Source organism: Hoplias malabaricus, chromosome Y (assembly GCF_029633855.1).
Source record: "Hoplias malabaricus isolate fHopMal1 chromosome Y, fHopMal1.hap1, whole genome shotgun sequence".
Classification (NCBI taxonomy): Eukaryota; Metazoa; Chordata; class Actinopteri; order Characiformes; family Erythrinidae; genus Hoplias; species Hoplias malabaricus.
The window spans coordinates 38124095-38146780 of NC_089820.1; the positions used below are offsets into that span (position 1 = coordinate 38124095).

At 40.2% G+C, this 22686-nt stretch overlaps 1 protein-coding gene across 1 annotated transcript in view; it reads left to right on the top strand.

Annotated features, from left to right (window-relative positions):
* The window catches only part of LOC136677714 (ectonucleotide pyrophosphatase/phosphodiesterase family member 1-like), a 115882-nt gene that overhangs the window by 25431 nt on the left and 67765 nt on the right, over positions 1 to 22686 (top strand). Inside the window, exons 4-5 of the mRNA XM_066655313.1 lie at positions 13126 to 13251; positions 15707 to 15767. Coding sequence (XP_066511410.1) covers positions 13126 to 13251; positions 15707 to 15767 — 187 coding nt within the window. The remainder of the gene's footprint in view (positions 1 to 13125; positions 13252 to 15706; positions 15768 to 22686) is intronic.

The following is a 22686-nucleotide window of genomic DNA, read 5'->3' on the forward strand; positions in this document are numbered from 1 at the left end:
AGAAGACAGCATTATCATTCTACAGCGAAAAGTTGCGGCAGTCAGGCGCAGATCCTCTTGTGGAGGACTGAGATATGGACAGATTTCTCGATTAAGTCAAGCTGAACAGATATGTCATCCATATATCCTCGGTTATTTTCGGTCATTCAAGACTTTATTTTGCAGTGGCACAATATCTACACTCTCTAAGTTTTTAGTTTTTGAGTCAGATAAATAAGTCGGGACATGTTAAAAAGATGTGACGAACTGCCATTTTTGTTCGTAACTGTATTTATGAATGTAACTGTATTTGTACAAATTGTAGACTGTAAAACACAGATTGGGATGTATTCATTAGTGAATAGTGAAGCATATTTGTGACTTGTGTTTAATTTGTGGATTAGCATTTACACATTTGTAAAGTATTTTGAGACTGATTTCTCTCCATACCTTATGGGTGCTCTGACTTCCAAAGCCCCCAAAGGGATCAGTTAAAAAAAGTCTCAGCTTTGGAAGTTAATGTTCAGTTAGAATATAACATTACTCTGTTTATGTGTACATTGGTTTTGTATATGTTTTTGATATTGTGTGTGCTACATGACATTCATAACAGGCAGTGGGGCATGCAGGAGTTTAAGAATAGAATGATAATGGGAAGTGGGTTCAGGGATTGTATGGGTCATATTAAAACAGTTATGAGGGGGAAAATAATAGCCCATTGATCTATTCAAAAGAAAATGAGAAAAATAAGGTTTTAAATAATGAATTAATAGAGCTTGAATCTGAACATAAAACAAAACAAACCCCAAATCTCATTTCAAAGATAAAGGTGATTAGGAATGAAATAGATGTAATATATACACACAAGAAATTGGAAAAAAAGAAGTTATTCATAAAACAATATAGGCAGATTTTGGTTCTAAACGTAGATTATAAGCTGTGCACAGCTATTCTCACCAGAAGAGTAGAAAAATTCCTTCCTCCCACTTATATATAACTATCAAACAGGGTTTATCCTACAAAGACAAACTCATGATAATATCAGACCTACGGTGCACATATTAAGCCATGTTCAACAATGTAATGTGGAAGCTAGCTTAGTGAGTTTGGACGCTGAAAAGGCTTTTGGTTTTGAATTTAGACCTTTTTATACAGGGTCCTTAAAAGGCTTGGGTTTCATGACCAATTCATCAAAGGAATTCAGACTTTATATGACTATCCAATAGCATGAATAAATGTAAATGGTTATCTCTCCAATACTATCATATTAATCTTGTGGTACAAGACAAGGGTGTTCAATTTCACCCCTGCTTTTTCCCTTTATATAGAACCACTTGCTCAATGGACCTGTCAAACAGATCAAATTAAAGGTGTCTCTATGCATGGGGAGCAACATAAGATTGCACTTTATGTAGATTATGTTTTGGTGTATTTCGGAGAACCTTCAAACTCATTTCCCAAAATGAAGGAACTTTTGGATTGTTTTGGGAATCATGCTGGATACAAATTAAATGTAAAAAAGACCCAAATATTGGCTTTTAATTATACACCCCAAAATAAGATATTAGATAGATTCGATCTGAAATGGAACCAGAATTCATTAAAATATCTCAGAGTAAATTTACCAAAAGAGATTTCTACACTGGCAGAGATTATTATGGCCCCCTTCTAACAAAAATTAAAGCAGATATACAGAGATGGAACTTATCTCTTTCTTAAACCTACAGAGTAGTTTCCGTAAAAATGAATGTTCTTTTGAGATCCCCCTTTTTGTTCCAGGCTCTTCCAGTAGAAGTTAATTCAAAACAATTTTCAGTAAGAAATAAAAATATTTATATGGCAGGGGAAGAAACCCAGGGTTAGAGCCAAAACATTACAACTCTTAAAGGAGAAAGGGGGTATGGGTTTCCCCAATTTTACAGATTAGTTTTACACAGCTGAAAATAAGTTCTTGATTAGTTTGTGTAACCCAAATTTTCATGCTAGATGGAAAGATATGGAAAGATCCCCCAGTGCATGCAGTATTAGGAAAAAACTGGAGAAGGTTTGTGGACAAAATTCAAAATCCTTGGATGAAGTCAGAATTAAAAATGTGGAGCACGGTTAAGGAGGTTTACAAATTAAATGAAAAATGTTAAATATTTATATGATGTGCATATGATAGAGATTTAAAGCCTAATGAGATGGATAAAGGAGTAACAATATTTTAATAATTAACAGAAAAAGGTTAACAGCAAGATTTCCAGACTTTGAGAGAAAAAGTTTTTTTCCATGGACTGGAAAAACAAGATATTTTTTTGATATCTCCAAATATGCCATTATACTGATCACAAAATTAAAGAGAAAACTTTATACATGAATACACCAATATCAGTAATTGCTGAAGCATACCTAACAGAACCAAATATGGGTATAATTTCTAGATTGATGATGAGTGGTCCAAAGTTTGTGCTCTTCAGTGGAAATACACCAGTTCATATGCAAGGCATGAGTTTGGATGGAAGTGCCTGATTTTTAATTACTCCACATCAAAAGGTACACTTAACAGGGAATGTAGTAGAATGTTGGAGGCTATGCAGGAATCAAACAGCTAATCATTGGCATATGTTCTGGGAGTTTCCAGTAGTTCAAAACTTCTGGTTGTAAGTTTCATAATGCACTGATTGAAATACCCCTTCAGTTTGAAGTTTTGCACCTGGGGAATTGGAAGTGGGAAGAGCTGGGTAAATATTTGTTTGGGGTTCTGATAACTGCTTCTAAAAAAAATATATAACAAGGTGCTGGTGTACTCCCCAGCCTTCTTTAATGCACAGCTGGATAGATCTAGTGAATGAAATATATATTATGAAAAAAAAAAAACTTTTTTTCACTCAGTTTACAAATGAATACATTTGTTAAGCCTTACTTGAAATTGGTTACTCATGTGAAACCCTTACAACTACATTTCATTTAACCCAATGAGTAAGAATCATTGTTTGTAATATTATATTGCTATATCAAATTGATAGATATACTTTGAAAATGGTTATACAATTTCATGTTTATGTATCTACTTCTGACATTTGTTTATATATTTATGTACTTTCCCCTCTCTTGATACTTTTTGTATATTGCTCCCTTAAAAATTGTATTAAGAGACAAAATAGATCCTGAAGGTGGTTATAAATGGAGATATGATTGTCTCTCAAAATAAAGAATTGAAAAAAAGGAAAGAATTGGGCATCTCTGTGAGTGCCCAGACAGTGCTATACATTTTATCAGGTCAACATGTACACATAGCACCTAAGAAAAAAAAAACTTTACTAACAACTAAGTGCAAAAATGCAGCACTGACGCTTGCCAAATAACTTAAAAAGAAGGCTCATGGATACTGCCAGCACATTCTCTACTTAAATTCCCTGCTGATCTCCCCAACAGCATGTTGGTGGGCAAAAATATTTACTGTTGGCACCAACTTATACAGCTTTACACAGGTTTATACAGGTTTACACAGCTAGCGGATTATTAGGAGGAAGAAACGGGGCTGCAGAGCCAGCATACTTCCAAGTATTTTCCTCGCTAATGCAAGGTCCCTCGCTAACAAGATGGATGAATTGAGACTCCTGGCTGCAACAGAGGACAGCGAGGGACAGTTCCGTTTTACTCTTCTAGGAGACCTGGCTACATTCATTCACTCCAGATAAAGCTATCAAGCTAACAGGCCAAATGCTACACAGGCATGGCAGGGCATGAGCCTCCGGTAAGAGCAAAGGAGAAGGGCTATGCATGTATGTAAACAACACATAGTGTGCTAACACCAAGAATGTGAGCAGCCTCTGAACCGGGACCTGGAGTATGTGACTGTGAGATGCAGGCCCATTTACCTACTAAGGGAATTCCCCAGGTGTGGCTGGGGTCCAGCATATTACCAACCATAGACCCAGCAACCTTGCAGTTGATGATGGCGGTGCCTCACTGGCAGAGGAGCTGAACGGCTTCTTCGCGCGCTTTGAGGTGCAGTCACCAGAGAGGACCACACTACAGCCATTATCCCCTGGCAGTTACACCCTTATGGTGGAGGAGCACCAAGTGAGGCGCATGCTGAGGGCAATGAACCCGAGTAAAGCTGTGGGACCAGACGTGGTCTTAGGATGGATGTTGAAGGACTGTACATTTCAGCTGGCTGGGGATTTTTCCAACATCGTTAACCAGTCCCTGAGGCAGGCTGTGGTTCCACCCTGTCTGAAGTCCTCCACCACCATCAGCAGCCTGAATGATTACCAATCATGAAGTGCTTTGAGAAGCTGCTTCGGACATAAACCATCTCCAGTCCAAAGCTCTAAGAGCTGGGAATATCATGTGAATTCTCATGTGTAAATACCATGTGTTTCTGGATTAGAGACTTCCTGATGGATCGCTCCCAGAGAGTAAGAGTATGTTCCTCACGTCCTCAGCCATTAGACTTAATACCGGCTCTCCTCAGGGCTGTGTGCTGAGCCCACAACTCTACACCCACAACTGTGTTCCTATACACCCCATCAAAAGTATCATTAAGTTTGCTGATGATATCACAGTGGTGGGGCTCATCTATGGTAGGGATGAGTCTGAGACGAGGTGGAGTGGCTGTCAGGGTGGTGTAAAGATAACTACTTATATAGTTCTCGTTACCTCAGGAAGGCACAGAATATTCTCAGGGACCCATCCCATCCCGGACACTCACTTTTGAGCTGCTACGTTTTTTGGCAGATGTTACAGGTGTGCAGAACAAGCAGACAGTTTTTATGCTACAGCGGTAATTGCACTTAACAATGCACAACTGCTGAATGAGGATGAACAGGGCACTGATTTATAAATGTTTGGCTTTTTTTTATTTGTTTAGTGTTATATAAGTGTTAGTGCTCTATCTTCAGTGTCTGTTAATCTTTGCACTTTAAAGCAAGTATTGCCCTTTTTTCCAATTTTGTTGTACATCAGGTACATCTCAAAATGACAAAAGGAATATTTCAACAATCTTCAAGAAGTAGAGAAGCATAAAGTCTCAAGCTAAGAATAGCTGAATATAACCATGTGTGAAGATTTGTGCAGAATATTTCACCATGCATCTAGACTGCTGTCATACATGCTAAAATGCTAAATAGGCTTCAATCTGTTATCAGCAGCAATATTCGAAAAACTAACCGGTGAACTACAAATCTATTTGTTATTTAAATGTGCACAAATACACTGAACACCTATTGTGTTTCTACATTTATTGTCCATTTTATCAGCTCAACTGACTCTCCACTATACCCCCTCAGCCGGAGGTATGACAGACTCAATTCCGAAGTAGGGCTTAAGATTTCCCACATATGTACCATATTTACTTTTCCTTAGTTATCCTGTCACTGTAACCTATAATTAACAGGTCTCAATTTTCATCACCTTAGCTGGACCAGTCCACTTTGGAGCCAGCTTAGATGAAAATTTATCAGAGGCTTTCAGCTGTGAGTGTGCCCTCACTCAAACCAGATCTCCCACAAGAAATTGGGTCGGGCATTATAATATCTGGCTTGATGGTGTCTGGCCACTCCCACTCTCTGCTTTACCTCCTGTGCCATCTGACGTTGTCGTTCAAGAAGGGCATACTTCTTCTGTTGAGGATGTGGAGCTGATGATTGATAAGTAAGCCTTTCAAAGGGCTCTTTCAATTGACTTCCCAGAGCCAGTTCAGCTGGTGTCATGCCCTCGTCCTGTCATGTCTGTTTTCCCTGCCATGTGCTCTCTTAGCACATGGCTCTGTTTGTTGTTGTGCGTGTTTCCGCCCTAGTCCCGCCTTTGTTCCGCCTCCTCGTCTGTGTCTCATTTGTTACCCTGCCTTCTTATTATCTGTCTCAGGTGCGTCTCGTCTGTGTTTAGTATTTAAGTCCCCTTGTATCACTTCCTCTTGTTGGTCATTCGTTCTTGTACTCGTATCATTCCAGTTCCTAGTCTTGTTGTTTTGCTTCCTTTGTCACGTTGCTCAGTCCAGTCTGTCTGTCCCTTGATTCGGTTTGTTCTCTGTCTGTTTTCTTCCTTGTGTCTCTCATTGTCTGTCAGTACCATTCAGTCTGTTTAGCTCTTTCTGTTTAGGTTTCTGTTTAGCTCTGTGTCCAGGTTTGTCTATTTAGTTCTATGTCTAGGTTGAGTCTGTTTCTCTGTCTGTTTAGCTCCCTCTAGGTTTCTCTGTTCTGTTCCCTCTCTATCTGTCAAAGTCTCTCTGTCTTATATCATGTCAAGTTATCTAAGTCTGTCTCTGGTTTATTATTATCTTGTGTTTCAATAAAGTCACTATGTTTTAGCAAGTGCGTCCACCTCCATCAGTCCGCCCCGCGATCCTGACAGCTGGAGTTTGTCCGGTTGTTTCATGTTGGGTACTGTTTTTACTGTTTTTACTGTCCCGTAAGGGAAAAACCTCAGTCAGCTTGATGTAATAATCCACCACCATAAGCAAAAAAAGATTTCCATCCTGCTTCTAGGTAATGGCCCCATAAAATTTAGTCTCAGCCCATATCCCGCTTCTCCCACGTTGGGATTCTGTAAAAATCCCCCAAGCTTCCTATTATCTGATTTGTACTGCTGGCAAATTGTGCACAGTTTCATGTGCTGTCACACATTTTTTTAAGACTGTGGACCACTAGGCCACCTCTAAAATCCGCAACAGAGTCTTAAGTCTACTCCAATGCCCCCCTAAAGGATTATCATGGAAGTAATGGAGAAAACCAGTTGTCATCTCCTTTGGCACTACCAATTGACACACCTTTCACTGGTATGGTCCTGTAAAGAACATCTTGCAGTATCTCCCATCCAGTGTGCTCTGTCTGTTTACTGAGATCAATATCTTTTTTCTGCAACTCTACAATTTCTGGATCCTGTTTTTGGACATGTGCAATCTCAGCCAGAGAAGTGGGTAGATGGGTAGGTTGGGGAACAGGGGAACACATAAGCAGCTATTATTAGTATTTGCTCAGGCTCCACTGCCCGTGACAGGGCATCTGACATAATGTTCATACAACTTTTATGATATTGAACATCAAAGTTAAATTGCTGCAGTCTCAGAGTCTAGTGAGTCAGCCTAGAGCTGATTTTAGGACAGTTGAAAGGCCATGTCAAAGCATTATGGTCTGTAAAGACCACAATCTTTTCTCCTTCCAAATAATGGTGCCATTTTTCTATAGCCCAAACCACTGCTAGGCACCCTTTTCTGACGTTGAGTAGTTGCATTCTACCCCACAGAGTGAACTGGATGCATATGCAATCACTCTCTCACCTTCAAGTCGAGTTAGAACGGCTCCTAATCCCACCTCACTGTCATCGTTGTGCACCTGAACCGCATTAGTGAAATCGGGTTGGACAAGAACAGGGGGGATATCAAGGCTTTTTTCAGGGTAACAAAACTCTTCTGACATTCTTCTGTCCATGCCCACTTGACTACTTTTCTCTTCAGTTGATTTAAAGGAGTCGCAAGATCTGCAAAGTGGGGGTTGAATTTATAATACCACCCGACCAGGCCCAAAAACCTTTGCAAAGCCTTAATGTCTTGCAGAATAGGATAATTAGTCACAGTTTCCCTTTGTCACCTTCCACCCTCCTTTCTGAGATAACATGTCCCAAAATCCTTATCTGAGTTTTCCAGAATTGGCACTTTTTCAAATTAAGAGTGAGATTTGCAGCATGAAGTTTGGCAAACACAGATTTAACAGATTTAATTCATTATCTGTAACCGCTTATCCAATTTAGGGTCACGGGGGGTCCAGAGCCTACCTGGAATCATTGGGCGCAAGGCTGGAATACACCCTGGAGGGGACGCCAGTCCTTCACAGGGCAACACAGACACACACACACACATTCGAGTCGCCAATCCACCTGCAACGTGTGTTTTTGGACTGTGGGAGGAAACCGGAGCACCCGGAGGAAACCCACGCGGACACGGGGAGAACACACCAACTCCTCACAGACAGTCACCCCGAGCGGGAATCGAACCCACAACCTCCAGGTCCCTGGAGCTGTGTGACTGCGACACTACCTGCTGCGCCACCGTGCCGCCCAAACACAGATTTAAGATCTTCCAAATGTTGCTCAGGATTGGGAGCATAACCAATAATATCATCTATGTATACAAAACATATATGGCCCCGTAATTCTCCCAAAACTGTTTCCATAAGCTGCTGGAAAGTGGCCCCTGCATTTTTTAACCCAAAGGGCATAGATTTAAACGGTTATAGGCCAACGTGTAATAAATGCATTTTTTTCCTGCTTTTGAGATCCATTGCTTCTTACCAATAGCCTGACATTAAATTTAAAGAACTAAAATATGATGCCTCCCATAAAGATTACAAAATATCATGTATCAAAGGCATGGGATACGCATCTTGGGGTGTCTTGGAATTCAACTTTCGATAATCCACACAGAATCGATAGGAACCATCCTGTTTTTTTTACCAGCACCACAGGAGAAGCCCAGGTGGACTGATGATTCTATGATGTCATCTTCTAACATACGTACTATATTTTCTTCTATTATACTTTTTTTCAGTGGGGATATTCGATATGCCTTAACCCTAACAGGTGTCTCATCACTGGTATATACATGATGCTGAATTACAGTAATCCTCCCTATTTTTGATGAACACATTGAAGGCCATATTTGAAATAGCTCCTGCACCTCAGGTGGATGAGACCTCATCGGGGCTTCCTGGACCTCATGGGACACATCCATTGATGCCCAACTTCTGGAGGAAACAGAGCCCACAGCCACATATAAATTCACAGCCTTTCTTAATTCTGCTGATAGTGACTTGGTCAAGTTATATGGAAATCTGTTTAAAAATGGAAAGAAACATCACTTCCCATGGCTAAATACCCCATAATCTCCTCCCCCCAAGTTTAACTGAACTTCCTTTCGTTAAAAAAAATTGAGCCCCTAGAATAAGAGGAAAACATAGCAGAATAACATAGGTCTCCAAGGACCACACAGCTCCATGCCAGGTATAAGTCAGCTGCATCTTCCCTTAAGCCCAGTGCTATTTGCCATCAGCTAACACAAAAGTTAGGGGATCCCCTGAACAAAGTTTTTCTCCTTCTCTGGCTAACTTTTGCTTTGGCTTCTACATCAGAGTATATGTGCAACCTGTATCCAACACAGCTTCTCCTTGGAGTCCCCTCGTTTCAATGGGCACAACTAATAGATGTAAAGTTTCTGTTTTCGCCAATGCCACATGGTGAATGCCCCGCTGTTCCAGATTTGTACTGCTGGCACCTTTACTGTTTGGTTTCTTTTTTGTTTTATCACTAGAAGCCTGACTATTCACTCTAGCCCAGTAGTCCTTCTTAGCAGCCCAGTCACGCTCCACCATCGACCAACTTTAACCAGTTGTTTCATTGTGTGAATCATCCCCCTTAAACTACTGACAAAAGCTGTATTGCAATTATTCATAATACGCCGAACCACCTCAGATTCTGACATATTGGGATTCCATTTTAGACACAAAGCTCGGAAATCATAAGCAAAATCTCTTCGGGGTCCTGGACGGTCACACGCATCTGTTCTTCTACTTCCATCAGATAATTAGCAGGTAAAAATGTGGACAAAAACATTCTTAAATTCAGTCCAGTTATGAACCTTCTCAGCCATCCACCAGCTCTTAGTGGACTGTGTTAGAACTGTTGATAATGTGGCAATGAGCTCAGCATCAGTCAAAGGCCTTAGTGACATAAAGTTCTCACACTGCAAAATAAAACTCAACACTGCAGGAGTATCCCAGAATTCCCCAAAGGTTGGAAAATCTAACCTAACAGGAGGCTTAGTAGCAAAAGTAGGAGGGCCAGACACATTACCAGAAGAGGGAGTTCTGATGTTACTAAGGTTATGCATGGGATAATAAAAGAAAGTTTGATAAGTAGGGATACTAGAACAGCCTATCTTGGTTATTTTCCTCTTCCATTTCTCATCTCTGCACAACGGACATTCATCTCCTGCTCCAGTTGTTTTAGTGAACATTTTAAAACCTGCTCAACCTCCTCAAACCTTTGATCAACATATCCTTTAAGACTCTGCTCTCTATTCACTACTCTCTCCATTGAAAATTCCCCTCCATATTCTCCACCCTGGTTTTGCAGGCTATGGACCAATTCTTTTACTTCTTGTATTACCATGAATCCCCATACCCACACTTGCTGTATCCTCCTCTGCACCATCTACATCTCCCTGTTCATCAATATACATTTCACTCAAGTGAGAGGAAATTTCTGCAACCGGTTCCTTAAATGTAACAAAGGGCCCAGGCCTAGCCAGTGGAGTGACATCCTGACTCTCCTCTGAAGGCTCCTGACTTTCAGCGCTTTGCATTCCTGTTACTCCTCACCAAATAGTCTGTCTACCACTTACAACTTTTAAATTCCCCTACACTGCAGTTTTCCTGTATGGGCCACCACTCTGTAACAATCTCCTTCACTCTCTTATCAAAGGCATAAGCTACTAAAAAGAATTCAGTTTATTTCACTGTTAGGGCATAAATGTTTTGTGGCAAAACACACAAGGAGAACAAAATAATATCCTTTAGCAAATCCATTGTTTGAAACCAGCTGACAAGATTTACAGTGATCTAAAGCGTAATCCCATAACACTAATCCATCCCAAGATTCTTTTAAAGTCCACATGTTGACATGTCCTTCAAAAGTCCTGGAATTACCCAGTCCATCGATGCCCCAAACATCCTTATGGCTTCAGCAATGCATTGCACACAAAAAAACATTATGGATTGATTTCACCAGTTTGCAGGCCTGCTTCCAGCTTATTCATAGGACCACCGAGGGAATCCTCTTTTATTGATCCACCTTCATCCTATGTTGGCCTATTGTGGGGTCCCCGGTATTCTTGACTAGAAAACCCTAGATTGGAGCTTAGTGTTTGCTTTCACGAGGCCACACTCCCCTTCATTTCTCTCCTCATGGTTCCTCACTCCTCCCCCCTTCTTAAAGTCACATCCAGCTCTACAAATGGGCAGTCTACATATAAAAAATCACTAAACACCCCTCCCATGTGGCATTGTCACAACCCTACAGGAACACATTGTAGTTCTACAATTACAGACCTTATCCACCTGTTTCTCTGCATACATTCTTATCCCCATTTAACCTTGTTCTTCAATGCTCAGGACTCCCACAAAACTACAGTGCCTTACAAAAGTATTCAGCCCCCTTGAACTTTTCAAACTTTTGCCATATTTCAGGCTTCAAACATAAAGATATAAAATTTTAATTTTTTGTGAAGAATCAACAACAAGTGGGACACAATCGTGAAGTGGAATGAAATTTATTGGATGTGTCAAACTTTTTTAACAAATAAAAATCTGAAAAGGGAGGCGTGCAATATTATTTGGCCCCCTTACTTTTAGTGCAGCAAACTCACTCCAGAAGCTCAGTGAGTGATGATAAATAGAATCTACCTGTGTGTAATCAAGTCACCTGCTCTTTGATAGTCTCAGGGTTCTGTTCAAAGCGCAGAGAGCATCATGAAGACCAAGGAACACACACAGACCTACAGCTGAGGTGGGAGAGTCTGTCCATAGGACAACAATCAGTCGTACACTGCACAAATCTGGCCTTTATGGAAGAAGAAAGCCATTTCTCAAAGATATCCATAAAACGTCTTGTTTAAAGTTTGCCACAAGCCACCTGGGAAACACAAAAAAAATGTGGAAGAAGGTGCTCTGGTCAGATGAAACCAAAATCAAACTGTTTGGCCACAATGCAAAAAGATATGTTTGGCGTAAAAGCAACACAGCTCATCACCCTGAACACACCATCCCCTGTCAAACATGGTGGTGGCAGCATCATGGTTTGGGCCTGCTTTTCGTCAGCAGGGACAGGGAAGATGGTCAAAATTGATGGGAAGATGGATGGGGCCAAATACAGGACCATTCTGGCAGAAAACCTGTTGGAGTCTGCAAGAGACCTGAGACTGGGATGGAGATTTATCTTCCAACAAGACAATGATCCAAAACATAAAGCCAAATCTAAAATTGAATGGTTCACAAATAAATGTATCCAGGTGTTGGAATGGCCGAGTCAAAGTCCAGACCTGAGTCCAATCGAGAATCTGTGGAAAGAGCTGAAGACTGCTGTTCACAAACGCTCTCCATCCAACCTCACTGAGCTCGAGCTGTTTTGCAAGGAAGAATGGGCAATAATTTCAGTCTCTCGGTGTGCAAAACAGCAAAAGGTGGCGCTACAAAGTATTAATGCAAGGGGGCCGAATAATATTGCATGCCCCACTTTTCAGTTTTTTATTTGTTAAAGTTTGACACATCCAATAAATTTCATTCCACTTGTCGATTGTGTCCCACTTGTTGTTGATTCTTCACAAAAAACCAAAATTTTCTATCTTCATGTTTGAAGCCTGAAATGTGGCATAAGGTTGAAAAGTTCAAGGGGGCCGAATAATTTTGCAAGGCACTGTACCATGAAGCAGGTATAATCCACTCACTTTTCACTCTGTTAGACACACCTGCCTCCTTGGTACACTTTGTAGATGTCTAGCAGTGACACTAAAACTTTAAATAACTTCAGCAGCACTGCTGTCTCTGATCCACTCTTACCGGCACAACACACACTAACACACCAGCACCACATTAGTGTCATGGCAGCGCTGAGAATGATCCACCACCCAGTTCATACCTGCACTGTGGTGGTCCTAACCATTGAAGAACAGGGTGAAATGGGAATAGGAATATATGCAGAGAAACAGGTGGACTACAGTCTGTAATTGTAGAACTCCTTTAGGGTCAGTGGAGCTGATAAAAAAGTGAGTATAGATACACGATAGGTGTTCCCAATCCTGTGGTCATTTAGTGTAAAGTTGTATTACAACAAAAAATATAATATTTTAGTAATAATAAGACTTTTATTATATACTGTAGGTGTCATGTAGCTGTATGCACAATGACCTACAATAAGAAAAGTGAGTAGGCCACATGTCTATGTGATTAATTAAATGACCAAGGTACAGTGACGGATAATATTTCCAGGTTTTCATTCCACTGCACTAGACTCTGTCCTGATATGACTTACCAACTTTTCTTTCTCTTTCAGCCTTTATTTATGTTTTTCCCATGCATTCTTTCCTCTGCTTTCTTTCTCTTTTCACATCAGGTGAACACTGGATGTGCTCCAAATTCCGCTGTGGGGAGGGCAGATTAAACAACAGCCTTTGCTCTTGTGCTGCAGACTGCGGTCAAAAAGGCGATTGCTGTACAAACTACAAGATTGTATGTGAAGGTAAAGAATTAATTTTGATGTTCATCCAGGCTGAAGTGTAATTTGAGTTCTGTGCATGCTCTTATCTTCACTTGTACATTCTGACATTGTCTTATTTGGCTAAATGTCAAAATGTGTGTAATACCAGCTTATGTCAGTAACGCAGCTCTCTCAGAAAAACTCACTTTCTTGGTACCTTTTGTTGTCACTGTGGTTGTGCCCTCAAAGGTACATATGCAGTACTTTTAGTTTTGGAACATAATTGTACCTTTGTACATTCTATATTAATTTTGAATTTGTTGTGTTTATTTCATATACTCCTCTTCATCTCCAGGACTTATATTTTATTATTCAATTTTACACGGTACTACAATGAAAGTGTACAAATATTCACATCACAGAAAAACGTGTAATGGATATTAAATCCCCTGTTGTGATTTTAAAGGTAAATTTACACTGCGTTTGTACATTTAGTGAAAATAATGTACCGGTACAGTACATTTTCTTCTGACAGTGTATGAATAAGAATAAATTAAAAGTTGAGCCACAAAATGAATAATCAGAGACCATTATTTGACCTCTGGAGATCTGTACTTTAGAATATTGTTCACTTCTTCGGTTCATTGTCACTTATAAGCAAGATAATGGCACATAAATATATCAAGAATTAATGGCTAAAGAGGGTTAATCTTGGTAATATAGAATCATATAATTTAAAGGAACACCAAGTAGTTTTTTTTTTTTACCTTAAAATTACAGCTTCAAAATCACTGTGATGCTCCACTGACTTGTAATACTGGGAATAGAGCCTCTGTCGTTGCTACTCCTGACTTAGCACTGTAGACAATGCATTATGTAATTATTGGAGGAGGGTAGGAAACCGCCCCCTTCTTCCCCTAACTCCTGATTTCAGGACAGTGCGGTAAAAGTTAATTATACTCTGCAACTATAGGGGAAACAAATGCCAAATGTTACCTGGTGCTACTTTAATATATTCCCATATTAGCATATATTCCCAAAGGTCTATGGAATCCATGTGTAATCAGTGTTTTTTGCTATTTTAAAGTGACACCCATACCTGACCTTGCAAATGTTCTCTAGTAGCTGAATGCACACAAATACTCACAACAATATTCCAGTATCTAATGTAAAACCTTACACAAATAGAGGCTATTACTGCAGGCAAGTTGGAAAACCTCTAGGTTTATACACTAGATTGATTTTTACTAAGGAACCTAGGGCAATGAGTTTGGTAGCTCTGTTCCCCTTAAATTTAGACTTGCAGTAACAGGTTTTGGATAAAATCCACACCTAAAACATGCCACATCTTGCTATGTGCCACTATGATACATTATTACTCTGTATTCCAAAACCTTTTAAGATCAGTTGTCTCTGCCTCTCCACGTGGATTATTCTGGATCTAATCTTCCTAGTCTGGAACTTGGAGGACCTAGTTCTTATTGGCTCTTTGTCTCTCCTACACAGATTACCAACATGTTATTATACTGAGCAAAAATATAAACACAACACTGTTGTTTTTGCTCCCATTTTTCATGAGCTGACCTCAAAGATCTAAGCATTTTTCTATGTACACAAAAGGCTATTTTCTCTCAAATATTGTTCACAAATGTGTCTAAATCTCTGTTAGTGAGGGGGCGGCACTGTGGCGCAGCAGGTTGTGGGTTCAAGTCCCGCACCGGGTGACTGTCTATGAGGAGTTGCAGGAATGTCCACCACAACTGTTGCCCATGAATTGAATGTTCATTTCTCTCCGAAGGCATTTCAGAGAATTTGGCAGTACGTCCAACCAGCCTCACAACTGCACATCACGTGTAAAGACACCAGCCCAAGACCTCCAAATCCAGCATCTCCACTCTCCACTTGGAGAGGTGTTTCTCTTTATGCATGAATCCCGGTTTTCACTGTACAAGGCAAATGGCAGACTGCATGGTGTTATGTGTACATAGAAAAATTCTTAGATCTTTGAGGTCAGCTCATGAAAAATGGGAACAAAAACAAGAGTTTATATTTTTGTTCAGTATATAAATTATATCTTTATTGTTACTGCAGTAGGATTTGCCTGGAAGCACATTGTTAAGGGCAGTAATGACAGTCTGGATCAAATGACCAAGCACATATAAAATACTAGGGTTAGATTTCAGCTAGCTGCCACCCAGCACCGATCTTTAATGTTGCTCTGCTCTGTTGTTAATGAACAACTTAACCTTAGTAGCCCATACCTACGTGACATGTGCAGAATGTGTGAAGCAGAAATGGCTCCTGTTAACACCAAACCTGCCCTGCCAGGAAGAGGTTTGTAGTGAAGATTTGTTTTTTGTTTTAATTTGCCTGTATAGAAAGAGTTGTTCATAGAATATGTGTAATGTCTTTATCAAGGGTGCAAATGGTTCTTGTTTATTTCACTCCTGTCTGTGACTAGTGAACACCATTTAGCAATGTACTTTTTGTTTTATAGGAGAAACGTCATGGCTTGAAGAGGATTGTGAGGATATCAAGACACCACAATGTCCTATGGGGTAATGTGATACATAATAAACAGTAAAGTTTATATACATTCTGTGTAGATAACTATGGTAACATGGTAACATTTACAAGTATATTGTTTTTAATGTGCAATAGTTTGTATGGTAGTTTTCTTAAAGTTTAAGGCCAGAGCACAGCACTGACCAGACAAACATGTGCAAAAGCAATCAAGCACTGAAACTCAGCTTGCTTGTCTCTGGTTACCATAGCAACAAAGGAGGGTAGAAACATTTGGGGACCACTGAACTAAAGTAAATAAATTAAAGGATTATTCTGCATTTAAACCTGTAAAAAGTTTTGTTTTGAATTATTGAGCTGCTAGGAGTACTGCACAAGCAGGGATTTAAGGCCGATTTATACTTCTGCGTTGACTTGACGCAGAGCCTACGCCTTAGGAGAATGCGAGAATTTATAATTCTGCTTTGGTATCTGTGTCTCTCTGCAATTACACCACCACACCACTAGGGCTGAATTAATTTTATAAATCTTTAAAGGGCACTAATTAGAGAGTAGGTTGTTTTTTGGGACAGAGCAAAATGTACATGAGGTGCCAGGAAATAAATAAATACAAAGCCGGCACGTTTTTCACATGTGGTATCGCTCCTCGTTCTGTTGAATTTTTTTTCCAGGAGACTTCTGTATTTTTCCTTTGTTCAAAATTTTTATTCAACTCTGAAGCCCACACCATGTCCTTGGAAATATCTTGCTGCTGTTGTCTGCATTTCGTGGAGAGAAGTTTATGGCAAGCCGTTTTAGCTTAAACTGACACCAGCGATACAAGTTATAACTCCATTTTTACTAGTAAGAACTCTAAATCAAGATCTCTCTAATGTAGTTTTACTAGTAATGACTCATATTTCAGATATCAACTATGACATATTTACTAGTAAATTACAGACCTACATATCCATAATGAAATTCTAGCTATTGCCAGGACGTATCTTTAATGTATGTCTGACTAATCATATTTCTCCATTGACTTACATTGGATTTCACTCTCTTATATCCATAATTACATTTTTACTAGTAAAAACTCCAAGTAGAGATGAGAGATAGAGTAGAGAGATTTGCAATTATATTTTTATTAGTACAAATGTAATTTCAGATACAATGCAATTCTGATTAGTAAAATTCCTGGGCCACATATCCATAATTTAATTCTGACTAGTAAAAATGCTAATTCGGGCGGCACGGTGGCTCAGCAGGTGGTGTCGCAGTCACACAGCTCCAGGGGCCTAGAGGTTGTGGGTTTGATTCCCCCTTCGGGTGACTGTCTGTGAGGAGTTGGTGTGTTCTCCCCATGTACGTGTGGGTTTCCTCCGGGTGCTCCGGTTTCCTCCCACAGTCCAAAAACACACGTTGGTAGGTGGATTGGCGATTCAAAAGTGTCCGTAGGTGTGAGTGTGTGAGTGAATGTGTGTGTCTGTCTGTGTTGCCCTGTGAAGGACTGGCGCCCCCTCCAGGGTGTATTCCCGCCTTGCGCCCAATGATTCCAGGTAGGCTCTGGACCCACCGCGACCCTGAACTGGATAAGTGCTTACAGATAATGAATGAATGAATGAATGAATGAAAAATGCTAATTCAAGATCTCTATAATTAAGTTTTTACTAGTCAAAATATGCATTAGAGATATGTAAGCTTTCAGAGCTCTAAATTTATGGCAAGCTGTTTTAGCTTTTAATATTTTTTTTCTTGATTTCAGTAATTCAATTTGCACATGTAAAAATTCAATTGTTACTAGTAAAAAAGCTATTTTTACTAGTAAGATTTCTATTTTCACTAGTAAAAATAAAATATCTCATCTCAAAACTAGAATTCTTACTAGTAAAAATTACATTCTAGATATCTGCAATGTCATTTGTACTAGTAAAGAAATTGTACCTATCTGTTATTATATTCTTACTAGTAAAGATTTAAATAGAACTAGTAATAAGTTTGATTGTCATATCAACAATTATAGTTCTGACTAGTCATAATAGTTTTACAGATATCGCAAAAAAAGAGTTTAAGAGATCTACAATTCTGATTCTTGTCAGAATTAAGTTTTAGAGCTCTCTATTCATGGAGGGTTCATTGTGTATTTGCATGTTATGCATATTTATGTCAGGGGGACAGGCAGGAAAAGGCTTGTGGTGTTCGTGTGAGATGAGTGCTGGGCGAGAGATCATGGATGGAGAGTGTCAGTTTAGAAGGATCTCTGGGGAGGAATTTTCTGACCCTTTCGGCAGAGTTCTAAATGGCATTACAGTTGTACGAGAATGATTAGAACACTCTGGAAACATCGCTTTTTCATTGGCACCAAAAAGGTTATTAGCAATACAGCACCTCCTAAACAGGCTGCTACACAGAGCAGCTCAGAAACTAAATTATATTTAAAAAAATGGAGCCAATACATGATACTATACCCACTAAATAATTTTAGACACACCAGTGACTCTTGTATTGAAATGTAGTCGAAGGAAAGCACAGATAGCATCTTATCTAGTGTGCTAGCCTGTAAAAATTAGCATGTGCTGAATAAGAGTTTTTTAAAATAATTATGGAATGAGTAATGATTTCAAAACGGAGCTCTGTAATGTTTATTTTTACTAGTATGAATGTAAATTTTTATATCTCTAATTACATAAGAGAAGTCTCTAATTCAATCCTTATTAATAAAAATATCTTTTTTACTAGTGAAAATAAAATTTTTATTAGTGAGAACTGAATTATAGATAAATATAATTCTCCTTTACTAGTCAGAATTTTACTTTTACTAGTAACAATTATACTTTTACTAGTAAAACTGAATTAGGACTTGTATCGCTGGTGTCATTTTAGGCTAAAACAGGTTGCCATAGGATTTTCTGTACTTCATAAACAATGTTCGTCTGACATTGCATCCCATTGAAAACGAGTGGGATACGTTGTGGTGCATCGTCACACCGGATCAGTGTCAATGCAGCTTGATAGAACCAGCACTTCCCATCGAAAATGAGTGAGATACGTTGCATTAATGGAGCGTCAGAAACACTGCGTCAGCTTTCACGGACTTCAAACTGCCTGTATTCAGTTAACAACTCTCCACCAAGCATCAAACCATTTCAACTTTTGCTGCAATGGACTCTGACGTAGAGGCATATCAACCAGTAGAAACAAGGATGGGCAGGCACAGACCGACGACAGATGAAAATCCAAAATGGAGGAAAGGCTAAGCAGGGCAGTGTACTCTTTTCCAGTTTTGGATTAAGCCAGATTAACAGAAATATAAGACTCACAGCCTGGCACAGTGTGCCTGTGTATTCTGATTTGTCAGGTTGTGTCTAGTTTTCGATGGTCCAGTCTCCCAGTTTAGTAGTGTCATGTGAGGGAAAACTTGTGCCTTTTTTCCTCTGTGTATAACACTAAAGCATTTAGCAGTTTTAAGGCGTTCACCATGTGTGTACCCTTTTCAATTTATAGAATGGGTGTTTGTTTGAATGTTTAAAAATGTGTCTGCCATATGTTGGTTCTTCCATGAAAAAAATAATCTACTTCTGAATGGGTGGGGAAAAGTCCTAAATTAAATGTGTGTGAGTGTGTGTGTTTATGTTTTTGAGTGAGAGAGAGAGAGAGAGAGAGAGAGAGAGAGAGAGAGAGAAAGAAAGAAAGAGAGAGAGAGAGAGAGGGGGAATTTTGCTAGTCTGTTGTGTGTTAGGGATTATGGAAAAGATGATAAAGGCCTGTCTGGAAAGCTTTAGTGCCATTTTAACAGATGGTTTTGCACATTGTTCATTCTGCTGCCATTTATTTCAGTTGAGTACACACACTGAGCTGTTTTTTGAAAACAAGAATTAATTTTAATGGAAAGGAAGTCTCTCTTACAGATGGGTAGAAATATTTTTGAAAGTTTTGAAAATTACATAGTAATTTATTATGTGCAAATTTGCTTTTCAAGTATTTTTTTAGGGATAACCACATCCAAAATCTATTGGTCTCCAGCTATTGGTATTGTGGTCTCCAGCGCCTCTCAGGTTCAACTCAACAATAAACAGGGACAAAATGTTTCAGCATTAAACTATGAAAACATGTTACAGTATGCAAATATTCCAGCCAGTGTTCCCACTCCAGATGACATTCTACAGTTGACTATGGAGGTACATTTTGTGCAAAACCCCTGAGCACCTTTGTCAGTGAAATTTGTAGCTATAGAGTATAGTCACACATTTGTATCAATAAACTTGAATTCACAGAGAAAATCTCTTCAGGAGTTGCAAACCTGTAGTAGATTTTGAGTTTGTAATTTTTTTGGGGGGGATATCTGTCTTGCACAAACACCAGTCAATGACTAAACCTGCTTGAATCTGCGGCTACGTGTCTCAAATGCTGTCTTTCTCGCTCACACGTGACAACTTCTGCGCCCTCTCACTTTTGCGCCAAATATCTCAAGTCAGTGTGGTTAAAATCTAATTTGTGCATCTGTAGTGCCATGGGTGGGCACTGTTCAGAGATCAGCGATCCCTTCTGACCATTCAGAGTACTCAAATGCTATTGGCTGAGATCTCCTGGTTCTGTGACTGAGCGCCTCCTACAAAAAGCCTTCTAAGGAAAATAAACATGGAGGACCGAGGGTACATGTAGAAAATGGAATGGAAAACGGGGAGCTTTTTTAAAGGTGGAATTAGCTGATGCTGGGGTTATATTTACCCTTTTAAAAAATGCTCAAGACTGGTTGCTGGTGTCGCAGCCACACAGCTCCAGGGACCTGGAGGTTGTGTGGTGGAGACCACTGTAATCTTAGGAGGCTACCACTGATACGTAGTTTGTCCTGGGTTCAATCCGGTGGGTCGACCAGAACACTACTTGAGGCCAGAGTTAATTCAAGAATTTATTAGTCCATGAACATGAGGAATGAGAGCTCTGTGTGTATGTGTGTGTGTGGTCTAATTAAGCAATAATGCTCATAAACATGAACTCGCGGCGTTTCCTTCGCATCCAGGTACTAATATGAATTAATAAAATGTGACTCAACGTTTCATCAATGACGCACATCGGCTAGTTTGAATAACACAAAGCAGACTGAGAAGGAACTATGGTGGCTGCACTTAAGAACTGCCCCCCTAGTAGACGATGCTGGAAACTAACGTGAGTCATGTGACAGAGCTTCAACCAATGAGAAATAACTATGGCTAAATGCACATTTATAAAGAAAACAAAATATTAACATACACATTTAAGTTGTTATGTACTGAACGACTATAAGTCTGTTATACACACTGGGCCTTTTGAACAGCCGCCCCAAAATGTATGTAACAAAAGGCACTAGGGTTGTGTACTAGCTGCTGGCACAGAACTGTCTTCATCAGCTTCAGAAGGGAGGGCCGGTAAGTCAATCAATCTTGTAACAGGCCGAGTGTATGTTTTGCCCTTCACCTCCACATCAGCTGTCCTTATGTGACCATCAGGGCTAGGGTGAACCTTGACAACTCGACCGATTGGCCAGAGGGCTTTTGGCAACTGTGGGTCTAACATCATAACTACTGAACCTTCAGTAGTTCTGGAATGCCACTTCTGGCGTGATTGCAGACTGGGTAAGTATAGACGAATGAAACAAGTCCAAAAGTAGTCAGCCAGTATTTGTGAGTGTCTCCACCGATGATGATTCAGAAGCTCATTCTTCATATAGACTATCTGTGGAAGAGATCCGTCTGGCCGCCCCATCAAAAGGATGTTGGGAGTCACAAGATCTGGGTCATTAATATCTTATGAGACATAACCCAGGGGTTTTGAATTGAGGATTCCTTCCACCTCAAGAAGCACAGTGCGAAGGACTTCTTCAGTGACAGGTTGCGCACAAATGGTGGTGTAAAGTGCAGTCTTCACTGAGCGAATCTCCCGCTACCTCCCTCCAAAGTGAGGAGCAGCCGGGGGGTTGAAGCGGAAATGGATCTTCTGCTTGGCCAATTGGTGTTGTAGTTCTGGGGACAGTACATTAAATGCTTCCACCAACTCTCTTTCGCCGCCTCGGAAATTGGTTCCTTGGTCGGAGAACAGCTCGGCCGGAGTTCCCCTGCGTGCGATGAATCTTCGTAGAGCCATCAAGAATGAGTCAGTATCAATTGAAGTAAGGATATCCAAATGTACCGCTCGGGTTGTGAGACACTTAAATATTATCCCCCACCTCTTTTCCATACGGCGTCCCATTTTGATCTCAAAAGGCCCGAAACAGTCCATTCCCGTAGAATAAAAAACAGGTTTGAAAAATCTAAGCCAGCCAGTGGGTAAGTCTGCCATCTTAGGTATGGTGGGTTTCCCCCTCCATCTGCGACAATCAGAGCAGGTTCTTTGGAATCGTCGAACAGCTTCGCGTCCTCGCAGGATCCAAAATGTGCGCCGGATCTCGGCAAACACTCGCTCTGGACCAGGGTGCCGCAGTAGATCATCAAAGTCTTGGATTAGGAGCCTCGCTACTGGGTGCGACGGATCTAGGACTATGGGGTGTAAGGTAGTCTGATCCAAATATCCTGCTCTATGAAGTCTTCCACCTACGCAAATAAGTTCTCCGGCTTCATCAAGCTCTGGGGATAAAGTCACAAGTCGACTTCTCTTGAGGACAGGTTTCCCAACTTTCAAGAGCCGTAACTCTTCAGAAATACTGTCTAATTGAGCCATACCAAATAGGAAGGTCTCTGCTTTGCAGTAGTTATGAGCAGTAGGTTTGCTCTTCTCATCTGCCGTCCCATGCAACTTTAGAAGTTCTTTCTAAGTCTTGCACTGACTCAGATCTATCCCAGGATAGTGTGTCACAGTAGAAGTAAGACCGCATAGGATGGACTTGCGTAGCTCAGAGGAGTCATCCTTTAGATATGTTGCTGGATTCTTAGGCCACAATTCTGGGATCAGCAAGAGAAAGGGAGGTCCTTGGCTCCACCTGTTTGGTTCCACTAGTTCTCG